The sequence below is a fragment of the Cyprinus carpio genome, unplaced genomic scaffold (genome assembly GCF_018340385.1).
Source record: "Cyprinus carpio isolate SPL01 unplaced genomic scaffold, ASM1834038v1 S000001215, whole genome shotgun sequence".
Taxonomy (NCBI): Eukaryota; Metazoa; Chordata; class Actinopteri; order Cypriniformes; family Cyprinidae; genus Cyprinus; species Cyprinus carpio.
In genome coordinates this window covers 613-17,559 of record NW_024873933.1, presented here as the reverse complement: position 1 = coordinate 17,559, position 16,947 = coordinate 613, and the positions used below count along the sequence as shown (strand labels likewise).

Here is a 16,947-nt window from a genome sequence, read left to right as displayed (position 1 = left end):
AAATCAAAAATATACTATATCACAAAAAAAAAATTTTTTTTTATTATATCAAAAAATTAATAATCAACAACAATACTACAACAATACTATTTTTTTTATTATCTGTGTTGTTGTTGTTGACTCTGTTCTCGAAGCTTGTGACACTAAAACAAATTCCTTGTATGTGCAAACATACTTGACAATAAAGCTCTTTCTGACTCTGATTTGCGTGTGTGTCATAGCTATACAGTAGGCCTACTACAGTACAAATGGAAATGCTTATTTTTCAATTAAGGATAACTTTAGAATGAATGGACTGCTTTGGGTGCTTGACACTTCATTGGTCGTTTTGTTGTTTAAGAATGATATTCAAGGTTAAGAGTACGCTGTAAGTTATTTAAATATAAATTGTTTCATCTAGGTATTTAACAACATTACCTACATTTAAAGAAAGACGACTTTCCTTATTGATTCTGTCTTCCCTCAGGTAAAATGCACGTTTTCTTGCATGGCTGGATGTTGGAATCAAGTTGTTTGCATTCTCCCAAACTGATTAACGTTAGCTGAAGTCGAAACGCGGACGTTAAAAAACCTAACTCCGTTAGCGCGAGACCCGCTCGCTTTGAAACGGGAGCGAGCAGCCGGCAGAGGATTCCGCTTGGTCTTAAAGCCTCCCTCGAACGGCTATGCTCACAAATCAAGCACTTGTCAAAAAAGAAAAATAGATTCTCAGCTTAGAGTTTGGTATTCGTATGGTCTAGGTGGTCATACGGCATATGCCTTAAATACGGGACAAACTGCGTTCAATACAGCTTTCATAATGCTTCTTTAAAGCCTTAAATACAGGATGATACCATATTATACAGAACGGTTAAATTAATTAGCTTTTTTTTTAATTCATCCATTAACAAATTGCCAACAAAACATTTACAACGCTATAAAAAAACTCATATACACATAATATGTGAATAAAATCCCAAACTTTCATAAATAAGAGCTCAAATCTATAGCTAGCTTACCTCTTATAGTTAGCCTCTGTTAGCTCACGGTTGTGATGCTAACAGACTTATTCCCATGACACTGAACCATTTCTGTAAAGTAAATATTCAACAGAAGCGTGTCAGTTACATGTAAGAAAGTGTCAGGAAAAGTTGTATGTAGTAATTGTGTAATTTTATGGACTAAAATTACCTGAAAGCAGTAAAAACATCAGTTAGAGACGGAGAGATTTGCTACTTGTCAGCTGAGTTGCCGCCCCGTTTCCATGGTAACTCCCTCCTCTCCAGTTTAAATTCGCCCTCGAATGTTCAACGCGCGCGCCCATCAAACACATTACACAGCGTTTACATAGTACATAAAATTATAAACTTGTCCTGACACTTGATAACATATTGTTTAAGTTGATAGTAGGCCTAAATAGAATTAGAATATAGGATCTATAATAAATATAATATAATATAATATAATATATAATAATATAATATAATATAATATAATAAAATAATAGCTTTAAAAAATGGTAAACATAGTGTAGAAACAAAATGCATTGCTGCATTGCAAAAACACATTGTTTAAAAGTTATTTGAGGCATGAATATAATGTAACACACACACGCAACATATGTATTTTTAAAATATATTTTCAAAATATATTTCAATATATTTAGAAGTGCTTCACATATATGTGAATATATTACCTTTCCGTATGCGTAACTAAACTACCCTCAATGTATAAAGAAGATATTCTTTTAACTTTTCCTCTTTTCTTTTCTTTGAATTTGCCAATTGTTTACTGAATCGAATAGAACATTTTCTACACTCATATTTGAACAACTCTCAATTTGAAGCTATTGAAAGTGATGGTTTTCCTTTAAATTATTCAATAATATTCTTAGTCTTAATAAGGAAGAATTTAGTTTCCAGTATCCAGGGTTTCTAGGACAACCAACACCAGAATTAGATTAAATAAGATGATAAAAGCATGATCTGTGAGAGGAGCATGACAGATATCACTGGACTTAATAAAAGGAGACATTAAGTCAGATAATCTTATATGCGATTTTCTTGAGAACCGCACTAAACCAAGAATATGAACAAGCTTTAGCATGCAAAAACCTGTAAGCATCCAACAGAGAAAGGAGATCATTAATAACAAAAATCATTAATAATAGTATTACACCTGCGTGACTGTTGTTGTTTTCAAGGAAATCTATCCATAGGCTACATAGGTCGGGAGCTTTGCTCTGGTTGAACCGGTTCTTTGAGTTGGACGTGGTAACTTACTTCGGCTGTGCGTCCTGCGTCATCAACCCGGAACTAAAGTTCGATTCAGTTCAATTTTTGAACCGCCTCGACCGGTTAGTTCATGCGAACCGGCTCAAAAGAATGTTTCGTTCAAGAACCGAACATCACTATCCCGTAGATCTACTTCGCTGTCTGAACTAGGTAAAATCTAGTTAACCATTATTAGTGAAATAGTGTGTTTGGCGTCCGTCTATAGTCTCTCCACAAGTTTGAAGAGGATAGTAAACGTCAGTTTGTGCGAGTCCTAACGTTAGTCGTCTTTGGTTCATGTTAATTTGAAGGACAAATATTTATTTACCGACTGCGATCTGAACGAGAACAACCCACCATCCGGGAACTTTGTATCTCACACAAGAAGGTAAACCTTGTTGCAATCTTTAATAGACCTGCTTTAGATTTATATTTGCGTTCTCTCTCTCTCTCTCTCTCTCTCTCTCTCTCTCTCTCTCTCTCACTAAACAGTTTCTACTTAAGTTATCTTTTTAATCAGCATGTTTCTGAGCACTCTGGTTTTCCGCAGTCTTTGTCACACTGTGATAAACTGTTCTTTCTGTGTCATATTCATAAGGTCACCTGCAAATCTCAAAATGAACTTTCTCTTGGAGACTCTTCGGTTGATAGTGTTAACCATCTACTATCACATGGAAGCCTTCATAAAATTAATCGTTCCTCAGAGAAAGAAAGACGTGTCTGGGGAGATTGTGCTCATTACTGGGGCAGGTAGTGGTATTGGCAGACTGATGGCCCTCGAGTTTGCCCCACTGGACGTCTCACTGGTGCTTTGGGACATTAATGTGGATGGTTTGAAGGAAACTGCAAAGCAGGTTAAAGAAAAAGGACCATCAAGGGTACATTACTACCAGTGCGACTGCAGTGATAGAGAAGTGGTCTACCAAGTGGCAGATCAGGTAAGCCGGTTTAAACCTGTTGTTGTGAGCTGTTTTTTTTTCTTTCTTTTCTGGAATGACGAGTATTTAATTTAAAACCATAAGTGTTCTGATTGCTTTGCTGAATATAGTTTGAGTGATCTGTTGAGTTGTATATTGTAGACAATATAATTTTATTATAACATTACTCATTATAGAAGGCATTGGAATACATCTCTGCATCACCTTTAAACTCACTTGTAACTCTCTTATAGATAGATAGATAGATAGATAGATAGATAGATAGATAGACAGATAGATAGATGATGAATTCTGAACATTTGTGGGACACTGATGAAATCCATCCAAATCACTCCTGAATATTTTTGATTTTCTTTTCACTAAAAAGTCTCATTCAGATTCATTAATCATTTGACAACTTCTGTAGGTAAGCAAGACGCAATGACAAATTTTATTCAGACTTTCATGAATGCTTAGTGATTTCTGCCTCCACAGGCTCCATACACTTATCAAAGATAATTTACTGTGTTCTTAAAGAATAGGTCTATATTTATTTTAATAGAACATAGTATCAAGATATCTTGTCATTCATACTGTCACTCATAATAGTGTAAATCATACTCTGTATTGTACTGATTATTGTAAGATCTTTTTTTCCTAACAACAGAAACTGACTGCACTGAAGTTGAAAAATCAACACAAAACACATGTAAATACGTCTAGTTTACACAACTCCCACAAAATTCTCATTGGTCAGTCATGGCATTCTGCTGTCATATATATTTGCATAATGACCAATGAACTATCCACCTTATTTTTCAATGCCGAAGTAAGCCATTTTTTTTGCGAATGTGCGAGACTTGAGGTTCATTAGCCACTATAGGAAAATAATGAGAAGAATAACAATGTAGGCTACATTAAACAGTAAAACTGTTTGATAAGTTAACAATAAATATATATAAATAATTAAGATAATACATTAAAATAATATTGTAAGACACACAAATTTGTGTCTTATAAATAGTTTATTGTTTGCCAGTTTATGGTAAATTATAATATAATGAAATTTACATGATGACATTTAACTTTAACAAACAGTTAATTTGAGAACTTTATATACCAAATTATTTAACTCGTATTGATTATTTGTCCACTTTTAGGTAAAAAGTGAAATTGGCGATGTCACCATACTAATAAACAATGCTGGCATTGTCAGTGGTAAGAGGTTCATGGACACTCCTGACGCACTTGTTGAGAAGACACTCAGAGTTAATGCAATGTCCCACTTTTGGGTAGGCTTGAAATATTTTCTTAATATTTTTTCTCTCTATCAAAAATTGAATGGTCGTTTTTCTGAATATTTATTTATTTATTTATTTATTTATTTATTTATTTTTTAAGCTGCTATTCTGTCTAAGTGCTCATTTTTGTTTATGCCTCTGTTTTAGACTTATAAAGCATTTCTGCCTGCCATGACAGATAAGAACCATGGACATCTGGTCAGTGTTGCTAGTTCTGCAGGCTTGATAGGTGTCAATGGACTGGCAGGTAATGGATTGACCTGTGTCCTCTTATCTTTTACGCAACTGCTATCTTGCCTGATGAGCTTTTGGAACGGTAAAAAATTCCTCCAGGACTTTGAGGCCAATAAACATGTTTGGCAGGCATAAATGTTTTTAAAAGTTTCGCAGCAGACATGAATGAACATTCTTACTTAATACACAACACAGTCTTTTCATGTTTAACCCTTTTTAGCCCGAGGTGTTCCCGCATGAAAAAATTCATAATCAAATTACTAAGCAACCCCTGAATGGAATAACAAAAATTAAGTATAATTTTAAAGCTTAGAATCTCAGCTTTTTAATGAATGTAATTGCGCTGAGCACTGAGCAGTCCCTCTAAACTGTTTTTATTTATTTATTTATTTATTTTTTTTATGCCATTTACTCTAAAGCCCTATTCGACGGTAATTGTTTCTGGGGGATGTAAGTGATTTTCACCATTTACAGGGGATAGTTGGTGATTTTAATGCTGTCCAAATCCAGGGTGTTTTTTTCTCACCACCCAGCCGAATTACCTACTGTTTTTTTTTTTTTGACAAACACCAAGGTTGTGTAGTAATTTAATTACCATCTGAATGCACATCTCTTAGTTTACGAGAAGAAATCGTTTCAAAAATCAGTTTAAACCCATTTTGAGCACTCCCGAAGACCGTAAGGTAACATTGTACTTCCGTGTAATTTGCATACATATTTATTTCTGAAATGCTGTAAAGCATTTAAAATAACAGTACTTCATAACTGCTCCACCACAACGACTAGCAGCAGAAAGAGAAGAAAAGCACATAAACATTTGAAATGGGTCTTTATTATGGCAGCAGCAGGTATGCAATGCAATTTTAAAATGTGTATTATTATAAACAAATATTTATAATATAAGATAATTAAATACAACTATAGTGTGTCTATTTCCTATTTTTTAACAGGAAATTTAAATGATAAAATAATGAATAGGATTATATATTATATAATTTATATATTATAAAATATGCTTGGAATGATAAGAATACATTTTACATAATAATAAATATTTTTAAATACATTTTACACAAACTAATAAGAATAAATTTGTAAATAAAATAAATTTTATTTACAGCAAAATTAAATATATTTTATTTACAGCAGACAATCATGTGACTTGCCACGTGAGCAGTGAGTTCCCAGGTAGGATCCGGTAGGATCACAGAACTCACTCCTCCACTGTGAATAAATCGCCATCCGAATCCATATGAGAAACAATTACCGTCCTAATCGGGCTTAATGTGTCAAAAACATCATACAGCTCAGATGATCATGTGTCATATGTCATTTGAAAGGTCCCATCAAGTAGAATGAAACAAGTATAATTGTTTGGGGCTTTGAATAAACTGGAGCGAGTTTTTGTACAAGAAGTCACCCCAAGATCCATATGAAAAAAATATATAGATGTCACTATTTTGCTTGTAACTTCATAAAAAAAATCGATACCAGTTTTTTAGAGTAGATTCTCCTGATTAAAAAAGAGCCCAAAATCACTGTTATCAGTCATTTATATCTAAATATAAGCCTAAAGAATTTATAACACACATAAAACTGCACAGGCGGCATGTAGCTTAGCAAAAAAATTGTCTCAGGTTACGTATGTAACCATGGTTTCCTAAGTAGGGAATGAGACACTGCGTCCTCTAGTGCTTCCTATGGAGAATGCCTCTTCGTGACCCGTGTCTGAAGCATACATTCAAAAAACACCAACAACATGTTGTCCGGCGACAGCCCGTGACATCACTACTGGTGCGACTATAGTATAAATAGGCACCGGGAGAACACGTCATTCCCTTCTTCATCTGAAGCTTACGTCCGAAGCATGGCAGAAAGCCTAGAGGACGCAGTGTCTCGTTCCCTACTCAGGGAACCATGGTTACATACATAACCTGAGACGTTCCCTTTCAAGGGAACTTCGAACTGCGTCCTCTAGGGGTCACTATGGTGAACGGTATACCCACGCCACCATGCTGAGGGGAGTGCATGCCAGAAACCATGGTGAGCACTAAGTACCAACTCTACCATAGCCTTGGGAGTTGCCCCTGGGACGTAAGACGGCTGTCCGTGACCTTATCCCCTATGGCCAAAGGCCTAGGCTACATACCCAAAACTTACCTGTTAGGGCCAGACTCCTGGGGCCGGGGGTAGAGCTCAAGGATTGGAATCAGGAATAGATTCCTTTAAGGGGAAATGACCAAGAGCCTAGTATCATACTAAGTCTTGGCCTGTCACACAGGGGTTACCACTTACTCTACATGAGCTTGCTGAAGAAACTGTCTCAACAGATCCCTAGTAGCAACACCCTGTTAAAGTAGGTATCCAGAGGATATATAGGTGGAGTGGTGCCCAAGGTGGAACCGGGGCTTTAACCAACTCAAGAAAGGGCATGGAGCTGTAGCCCTTACCAAACAGGATTTTTAGAAAGAACGCAAAAAGTACTAGCATGCGAACATACCACAGTGTGGATTTTAGAAAGTGTACAAGACTACACGTGCACACTTACCATAACATGGATTTTAGAAATACTGTTCTTAGGGGCTCTCATGGCACTCTGTAAGAGCAGCCCATAGATGGAAATGGTGCATCCTAAGACAATATATTGGAGAAGTTATCAATTCAATCCATGGTATAATGCTGGAATGGCAAGCAGTGAAATACCTAGCTAAGGGAGCCACACACCCAGCTCTCAGTCGAGAGGGGGGCTTGACCTACAGCATGATCGTTAGAGATCAGAAGGTAAGTGTACTGAAAGCTTAGCCAAAAAAACTCCGCGGATCAGGGAGGCAGAGGGAGGGCCTAGTTTATCTAAAGGCCCTTTCACACTGTACGTTGGACCCGGAAAATTGTCGGAACATTGCCGGGTCGCCTTCTGTGTGAATACAAACATGTCTCGGGATTGATTCCGGGATTGATCCCGGGTCGGGGACCTAGTAACATTGCCGGGTTAAGTCCCGGAACGAGCGCTGTGTGAACAAAAGCCAGAACTAATGCCATAAAGGGTGTGTCGTAGTGATGCCGCTGAGATTGTTCGGCAGCTTCAGTGAAAGTTAACGTGCCTAGCGTTTTCGACTCGTACATTACATGTAACATCCTGATGTCACGTGTCTTTACAGGACCTTTACGGGTTTTGTGTGAACTCACGCATATATTCTGGGTAATCAATGGCAGTGTGAAAAGGGGCAAAATCTAGAGACCCGGGAACAATTGCCAGGACACATAACCTGTGTATTTCCGGAATCACAGTGTGAAAGGGGCTTAATGCTGCTGGTTTCAGGTGCCCTGGGAAAAAAAGAGAACTTAACTCCCATGTGAGAGGAGAACTTTGAATTCAGAAATGAGTAGCGTGCTCATAGGCAACCCTTTAATAAAGGGGACCACTGCCCAACGCTACCATGAGAACAGCCCACGGAGCGTGGAATCCAACTCCTCAGAAAGGGAGAGAATGGACCATCAGTAAGGGGGTTACTATGAACCCATAGAACCAACCAAAACATCATAGGTCCAGCATAGGTGACTGTAATGCAGGAAGTTCCTACCTAACCTTGGTCAGGTGGAAAGATGGTGGTTTACAGGGGTTATTAGGAAGGGGAAGAAAAGGGCAGGTGTTAAACCCCCCGAGGGAAATGAGTGGATACTCAAGTATCACTCTGATCTGGATGAAAGCGCTGACGCCTCGTCTGGACCTCATCAGCCCAACACCAGCCTTCTGTGCCCATCACTGATCCTCTGACCGAGATGGGCCAGGACCCCTGGGTTGTTCAGGCTCAGACCTGGACCTTCATGGAATGAAGAATTTGAAGATCGCTGAGCCCGCCTTCACCCCCCTGAACTTCTCAGCCACCATCTCGACGGAGGTACCAAAAAGTTTGGAAGGCAAAACCGGTGCATTGAGAAGAAAGCGCCTCTCTTCCCAATATCTGCCAGGTTCACCTACAGATGTCTCTCTGTTACCATCATCGCCGCCATGGACCTGCTGATAGCAGAGGTGGCCTGCTTAGTAGCATGGAGAGCGAGATCTGTGGTGCGGCACAACTCAGCTACCTCATCAGGAAAAAGGCCCTCACCTTTATCCAGGTCTTTCAGTAGATCAGCCTGATACGCCTGAAGCACCGCCATCACGTGCAACAAAGAAACAGCCTGACCTGCTGCTGCGTATGCCCTGCCGTTTAAGCGAGATGTATCCTGAAGGGGCTTAGATGGCAAGAAGGGAATCTTAAGAGTGGATGTCTCACCCATAGAGATAGCTAGCCAGCGTGGCGCGATCCATAACCTCCAAAAGCTTATCATACACAGGGCAAGAGGATTGAGAAGGCTCTGCCTCAGCTTCTTCACCCTCATCAAACATCTCCTGCTCTTCCTGGGCTGAACCTAGCAGGGCACTGGCTCCTGGATCAGATGGTGTTAATGAAATAACATGATCCTGCAGCGGCTCACTCTCGTCCACAGCCCACGAGCATGAGACGGAAAGCCCCTCTTTAAATTCATTGGCCAGATCCACCTGCGATCCCCACAAGCTCATTCTTCTCCGTGCCTCAGCAGCGGTGGGTCCTGAACCACGGGGAGCAGATGGCTGCCCCTCTTTCCTCGAAAAAAGAGACAAATGAGAGCGGAGCTTTCTCAATGAAAAAAACTCTCGGCGAACGCAGATTGCCCCCTCGAGGACATCGCGTGCGTGCTCTTCACCCAAACAAAAGACGCAGAGATCGTGTATGTCATCAGGTGTCAAATAACGATGACACGGATGCACACATCCTCTAAACACCTTGCTAGTGCTCACCATAATGATAGGAATAGGAATCATTCTTACCCTGGAAATGCATGCTTCAAACAAACCAGTCAGTGAAGACGAAGAAGAGAATGACGTGTTCTCCCAGCGCCTATTTATACTATAGTCGGCATGGGCTAAGGTAGCTAAGGTAGCTGTCATGTAGCATTTTCGTTGTAACTTTATAAAATATGCTTATATCATAGAAAATCGCACATCATCATTTGATTAAAAGGAGCCCAAACTCACCATAATCCATCATTCAGATCTGAAGATATCACTCATAGAACTTAGAGCTATAACACATAAAACAGAATTGGGACATTTAGCTTAGCAAAAAAATCAGAGTTTGGAGTCCTGTGCTGTTTTAGCTCGTAACTTCATGAAACATGCATAGAGCTTAAAAAAAACACCGCACGTCATCATTTTCAGAAAATTCTCCTGATTAAAATGAGCCCAAGCAGTCATTTGGCAAGCAGAATATAAAACCTAGAATTTTTCTGTGTATTTTATCTTTTATATAGCTTGGGGTCTGACCTTTACAATACATGTAGCCACTTTGATTAACTCCTAAGTAGTGCTGAGTTATTTGTGGACAAATGGAAAAAAAATGTTTTCATAACATTTTTTTGTGCCATGTACTCTAATATGTCAGAAACATCATACAGCTCATAGAGTCATGTGTCATACTGTAGGTGGCCAACCAGAGTGTGCTTTCTACCGCCGCGAGCGCTGTTGCCGCCGCGTTTGCAAAGTGCATTTGCTGCTTTTGACCGAAGTTATCAAACAAACGCATCAAAGCACATTTTCGCAAATAGCCGTCAGCTTTGCCTCACTGGTGTACTACATTTGATGGCTGCGGTCAGAGGAAAATTAAAGAAAAACACTGTAATTAAAATATTTATTATTCACAGATGAAACTTTAGTAGCCTACTAAAGTTATGTTCGTTTCTTAGAATGAATAAAACAGAATAAAGCACCCACATACTTTGTTATTCGTTACCTGTCATTTATTTTGAAAGATAACTACTTGGGGAAAAGATATCTGTCTGTACACTGATTAAAAAATTGTTGCCCATTTTAAAAATTATTTCCATCATTTTAGTAATACGTGAGGGAATAATTTCGCTCCCATTATTTAGGTTAAACTGAAACAAGAAACAAATAAATTAAACCTGGCCACAATTTAGCTAAATCATTGAAACTGAAAAGAATGGATGGATTAATAAAATGTCCTCACGTTTAAACTCAAGTTCTCCCATTATAATCAACAAAGTGCACACAATGTAAAAAAGAGCTTCCTTAATTGACAGCTTCAGTGATTTAAAGGGAGCCCTCTTTACTAGGTTTCATACAATTTAATTAAAACTAAATAAAAAAAAAACAAACAAAAAAAAAATGCAGCCGCATTTAACCCTCTGGGGCCTGAGGGTGTTTTGGGGGCCTTGAGAAGTTTTGACATGCCCTGATATTTGTGGGCCTATACATTTAGATGCTGTGAATGAAACTTTATAATGTTTCACTTGATTATACATTTAGTCAGGAATTAAAGTTTGAAAAAAGTCTAACAAGTAAAATGTGTACAGGTCATGTGAAAACTAATACAAGTAGAATAATAAAAAAAAGACTTACTCATGTTTAGGATCTCTGCTTGATCAAGCCGCTGCATCAATAATCCAAAGGTTCTTGGGGTGAATTCTTTCTTATTTGTCACAGCAAGTCTTTTCTGCGGTGAATTCAGTCTCATTCCTCTCAGCACGAAGTGCAAAGTAAAATGTTAAAAAACTCGCTGCTTTATTTGTTGTTATGGGGCGTTTAGCGGCGCGAGCTTCACGTGGAACATTATAATCTCAATAGCGCACTTGGCGCGTAGGCGTGGTCGCATTAGATATAATGAAGGGAGACGTGAAAGACGGACATCGCGTTGGTTTCATATGGATTACTTTATCACAGAATATTTGTTTTTGGTAGCACTTGCTTAGTTTAAAAGTACACATGTCAATGTCAGCACATGAAGCTGAGTGCGACGCACAATATTTATTCTTATTTGTCTACATATTTTTTTCTTCGTTACAAATCTTTTTTGGTTTTATTTTGTATCATTGCATGTAAAAAATAATTAACTTTGTAATGCATATGCAAAATGTGAAACTGCAATCTTATTTGCAGTCTATAGCAATTTATAATTATTTGTACAATAATATCTAACTTAACCTGCTTTGTATCTTTATTACTTATTTTAAAAGAGATTTATTAAAACAATCAAAATCAACGAATTGGAGCAGCATCAGCCGTTTGATCATTTTAAAACATTGAATAACCTTTAATTTACAGGTTATAACTGTATCTGTCTCGGTTGTAGACTTGTGAAGATTTATTTTTAATGCGGATCCCATACTGTAACCTAAAGGAAATGTGCTCTTTTTCTATTCATATTCAAATGTTTGTGCAGAAAATTATTGATGCACATGCATGACAGGAAGGCGCCCTCGCGATCATTTTTTTCTTCTTTTTTTCCTTTCTTTTCTGTTTTTGAATTGTCTACTTTTAAACGAACCAATTCAAAATGAAAGCAAATACTCCCTGTTTATGCACATCCTGTGGAGATGAGAGTCAGCACCATGAATTTCATCTTGCAGCTGACAAGAAAACATTAGTTTATTAATAAATAATTAAAATGTCTCCTTTTTCACAATTATTAGGCTACTTCTGCCTGTGCTTTGTGGCAAACTTAATGCGTGTGCTTGATATATTATATATTATATTATATTATATTATATTATATTATATTATATTATATTATATTATATTATATTAATATATTAAGGCTCATTATTGATTAGACTGTGTTAATTTAATATAAACGTGCCATTAGTTGAGTAATGACTTAAATTAAGGACTACTAGTAACTAGAAAAATCTTACGTTGGGGGCAGACCTATTAAATACCCTCTAGACATCTCTGTTAAAGTTTTTAAAGCATTTTATACACGTTTGCATAAATTCTGCTTAAAGAACAGTCCGTAATGGAGATGCCTTATCATTGATTTTTCCTCTGAAACACAAAAGCGAAAATTTTGAGAATGGTCAACCCTTCTCCATTCTGCAGATATTGTTGCTTCTGGTTTGTGCATTGTAAATCACAGAAAGTCTACAAAATGTTGTTTCAATATATTTTTAATGTCGCAATATATTTTCCATTTGTATTGCCAAAACTACTGCAGCGTTGCTGCGTAATTAAAACTGAAAATAGTACAAAGTAGCATAGGCTATAGGCCTACATTAAGAACAAAAGTTTTTGTCTCTTTTGCAGATGCATATCTCTTTCGCCAGTTTTTTGTCTCTCTCTCAGAAGCACCTCATCTCTCCTGCGATTAAAGCAAAAACATATTATATTCTTTAGGCCTATGCAGTTACAAAAATTGTAAAAGCCAAACCCAACGAGGCATCAAAACACTTTGCCTAAACCTGCTCTGCAAGTTTGAAACCTTCATCAGACATTGTCCATATGAAAGAGCAAGAGATTCACACCTTTATTTTCAACCCCCATAAGCTATACAGAACTACCCCAAGCCCCTCCAGAGACAACCCGGGATTTGAACCTGTGTTGCTAAAATCACTGACTAACTTGATAAACGAAACTTCCCTTCTCCAGACACGCTTTATTCATCTCACTTCGCAATAATAAAAATAACTGTGTCATCAGATGGTAGAGTCAGAATTTGGCGTAAACAGAATGAGAACATGGATCCATCATGCCTTGTTACCACTGTGCAGGCTGGTGGTGGTGGTGTAATGGTGTGGGGGATGTTTTCTTGGCACACTTTAGGCCCCTTAAGTGCCAATTGGGCATTGTTTAAGTGCCACGGCCTATCTGAGCATTGTTTCTGACCATGTCCATCCCTTTATGACCACCATGTACCCATCCTCTGATGGCTACTTCCAGCAGGATAATGCACCATGTCAAAAAGCTTGAATCATTTCAAATTGGTTTCTTGAACATGACAATGAGTTCACTGTACTAAAGATGGCCCCCACAGTCACCAGATCTCACCGGACCCAATAGAGCATCTTTGGGATGTGGTGGAACGGAGCTTCGTGCCCTGGATGTGCATCCCCACAAATCTCCATCAACTGCAAGATACTATCCCTATCAATATGGGCCAACATTTTCTAAAGAATGGTTTCAGCACCTTGTTGAATCAATGCCACGTAGAATTAAGGCAGTTTCTGAAGGCGAAAGGGGGTCAAACACAGTATTAGTATGCTGTTCCTAATAATCCTTAGGTGAGTACACACACACACATATATAAATACACACACACACACACACACACACATACATATATATGATATATATATATATATATATATATATATATATATATATATTATATATATATATGTGTGTGTGGATATATGTGTATATATATGTGTATGTGTATATATATGTGTGTGTGTTATATATATATATATATATATATATATACTATATATATATATATTGTAGTATTAATATATATATATATATATATATATATATATATGTATATATACACACACACACATATATATACACATATGTATATGTGTATATATACGTACAGTAGGTGGCCATCCAAAACGGTGGTTCTATCTATATGGACGTCTGCAAAGTGCATTTGCAGCTTTTGACCACAAGTTATCAAACAAGCCCGTCAAAGCACATTTTCGCAAATAGCCGTCAGTTTTGCCTCACTGATGTGTTACATTTGACGGCTACATTCGGGGAAAATGAAAGAAAAACACTGTAGTTAAAATATTTAATATTCACAGATGAACGTTTAGAAGCCCACTTATGAAGTTATGTTCCTTTCTTAGAATGAATTCAAACAGGATAAATTCAAGCCTATGAGCCTGTGCTTATATTTTCTCTAAGCTGCACTGTATTACACCATATTTTAGATTTGACACATTTAATAGGTGTGCAGTATTATTGATATAATATCAATTATGTGTTATATTATTCTAAAGAAATTGTGGTTTACTTTTTTTTTTTTGCATCAAAGCATTAAAAGTGGTAGCCCTATTTTAGTGAGCTAGACTACATGTATTTATATGAAAAATGTTCAATATTCTCACATGTTAGGGCCTATATTTTTAATTAATATTTTAAATTCCTTCAATAAAAGCAGAATGCATTTTTGTCACGCACTACTTTTGTTATTCATTACCTGTCCTTTATTTTTGACCGATAACTTCTTGGGAAAAAAGATATATGTCTGTACACTGATTAAGAAATTGTTGCATGTTTTATAAATTATTTTCTTAATTTTAGTAAAACGTGAGGCACTGTATAATTTTGCTCCCATTATTTAGGCCTAATTAAAACAAGAAAGGAATAAATTAAACCTGCACGATTTAGCTAACGGATAATTGAAACTCTTAAAAAATGGACGGATTAATAAAACATCCTCACGTTTAAAACTCAAGTTCTCTCATTATAATCAACAAAATAAAAACAATGTAAAAAAGAGCTTCATTAATTGACAACTTCAGTGATTTTAAAGGGACCCTTCTTTACTTGCTTTCATATAATTTAAATAAAGTTAAAAATAAAAAATAAATAAATTGCAGCCGCATTTAAATGCAGGTGTGTAAAAATATCAGAGTGCATGATGATTGCGGCGTAACGCATGATGCTGAGTGCACACGCAGCATTTATTCTTATTTATCTACATATTTTATCTTCATTACAAATCTTGTTTGGTTTTATTTTGGATAATTGCATGAAAAATGATTTACTTTGTTATGCATATGCAAAATGTGAATTATTAAACCCTTAATAAATGATTAGCACACAATGGAATATTTTACGGTGTTGCTAATAGTGCATAAAATTATTAAAACATGTCACTTCCTGTTGTCAGTAGGTGGCACTATAACTATAACCAAATATGAGCATGTAGATATCTTCAGGCCAGGACTCTAATCAAACTTGTGAAGCTTGAGGCAGATTGGACATTGTATGCATGAGTTACAGTAATGTTCTGCTTCATTGCATTAATAGCATGCTTTAGCACTTAGCTAAGTGTTGCTAGCATGTTTTAGCATGCTTCTAGAATTTTGCCAGCCTATTTGACACATGTTGATGCTTTTTATTATTTTGCAAGGAGTCTATAACAGTGTTTAACAAGACACTCCCTGTAGCCAATAGGTGGCGCCATGACTATAACCGATCATACGGGCATGTTGATAGTGTTCAGGACAGGACTCTTGTCAAATGTTTGAAGTTTGGGTCAGATCGGACATTGCTGGCCTGAGTTACAGCAATTTCCTTTTTTAAGACGGCATTAGTAGCATGCTTTAAGCACTTAGCTAAGTGTTGCTAGCATGTTTTAGCGTGCTTCTAGAATTTTTGCCAGCCTATTTAACACATGTTGATGGCTTTTTATTTATTTTGCAAGGAGTCCATAACAGTGTTTAACAAGACACTTCCTGTTGCCAATAGGTGGCGCCATGACTATAACCGAATACGGGGCATGTTGATGTGTTCAGGACAGGACTCTTGTCAAATGTTTGAAGTTTAGGGGCAGATCGGACATTGCTGGCCTGAGTAACAGCAACTTCCTTTTTCACTGCATTAGTAGCATGCTTTAGCACTTAGCCAAGTGTTGCTAGCATGTTTTAGTATGTTTTCTAGCATGTTTCCAGCCTATTTAACACTTGTTGACACACTTTTTTATATGTTCCCTAGGAGTCCATAACAGTTTTTAACCATGTCACTTCCTGTTACCAGCAGGTGTGGCGCTATGACTATAACTGAATTTGGTCATGAGTTCTTGTTCAGGACAGAACACCCTATCACACATGTGAAGTTTGGGGCAGATCGGACATTGCTTGCCTTGAGTTAACCTGGCAAAACCTGGTGAATAGGGAAAAAAAATTAACTAATAGATATCACCTTACTTACCAATTAAAAAACATAACCTTCGAAATTTAACATCACAAAGGTATTATGATAACCCTCACCAAATTTGAAGACAATCCGATTAAAAAACTGTAGGAGGAGTTGGTCAAAGTACGAGGCATGGAAATGGCAAAAACTGCACAAAAATCATACAGGAAATTCAAAATAACTTACTTCCTGTTGGGTTTTGGATTTTGTACCATGAGACTTTTTTGTAGATAATGGTGTGCTACACGTGTGTGTACCAATTTTCATGCATGTACGTGAAAACATAGCTCGAGGCGCACTCCGTTGAAATTTAATAGGTGGCGCTATCGAGCCATTTTGCCACACCCCCCACTTCTGAAACCTATATCAGATGTAAATTTTCGCCAGTTCTGATTCGTGTGCAAAGTTTCGTGAGTTTTGGAGCATGTTTAGGCCCTCAAAAATGCGACTCATTGCAGAGAAGAAGAAGAAGAAGAAGAAGAATAAACGGAGCAATT

The 16,947-nt window shown here is 37.2% G+C and overlaps 1 protein-coding gene across 1 annotated transcript; it reads left to right on the top strand.

Moving 5' to 3' along the window:
* The first annotated feature begins 2,302 nt into the window (after window positions 1-2,302).
* Window positions 2,303-5,152, top strand: LOC122143293 (short-chain dehydrogenase/reductase family 16C member 6-like). Its single transcript, XM_042754017.1, has 4 exons — window positions 2,303-2,640; window positions 2,851-3,190; window positions 4,330-4,461; window positions 4,618-5,152. The coding sequence occupies exons 2-4, from the start codon at window positions 2,870-2,872 to the stop codon at window positions 4,837-4,839; spliced, it is 675 nt and encodes a 224-aa protein (XP_042609951.1). The 5' UTR covers window positions 2,303-2,640; window positions 2,851-2,869; the 3' UTR covers window positions 4,840-5,152.
* The last annotated feature ends 11,795 nt before the right edge of the window (window positions 5,153-16,947 follow it).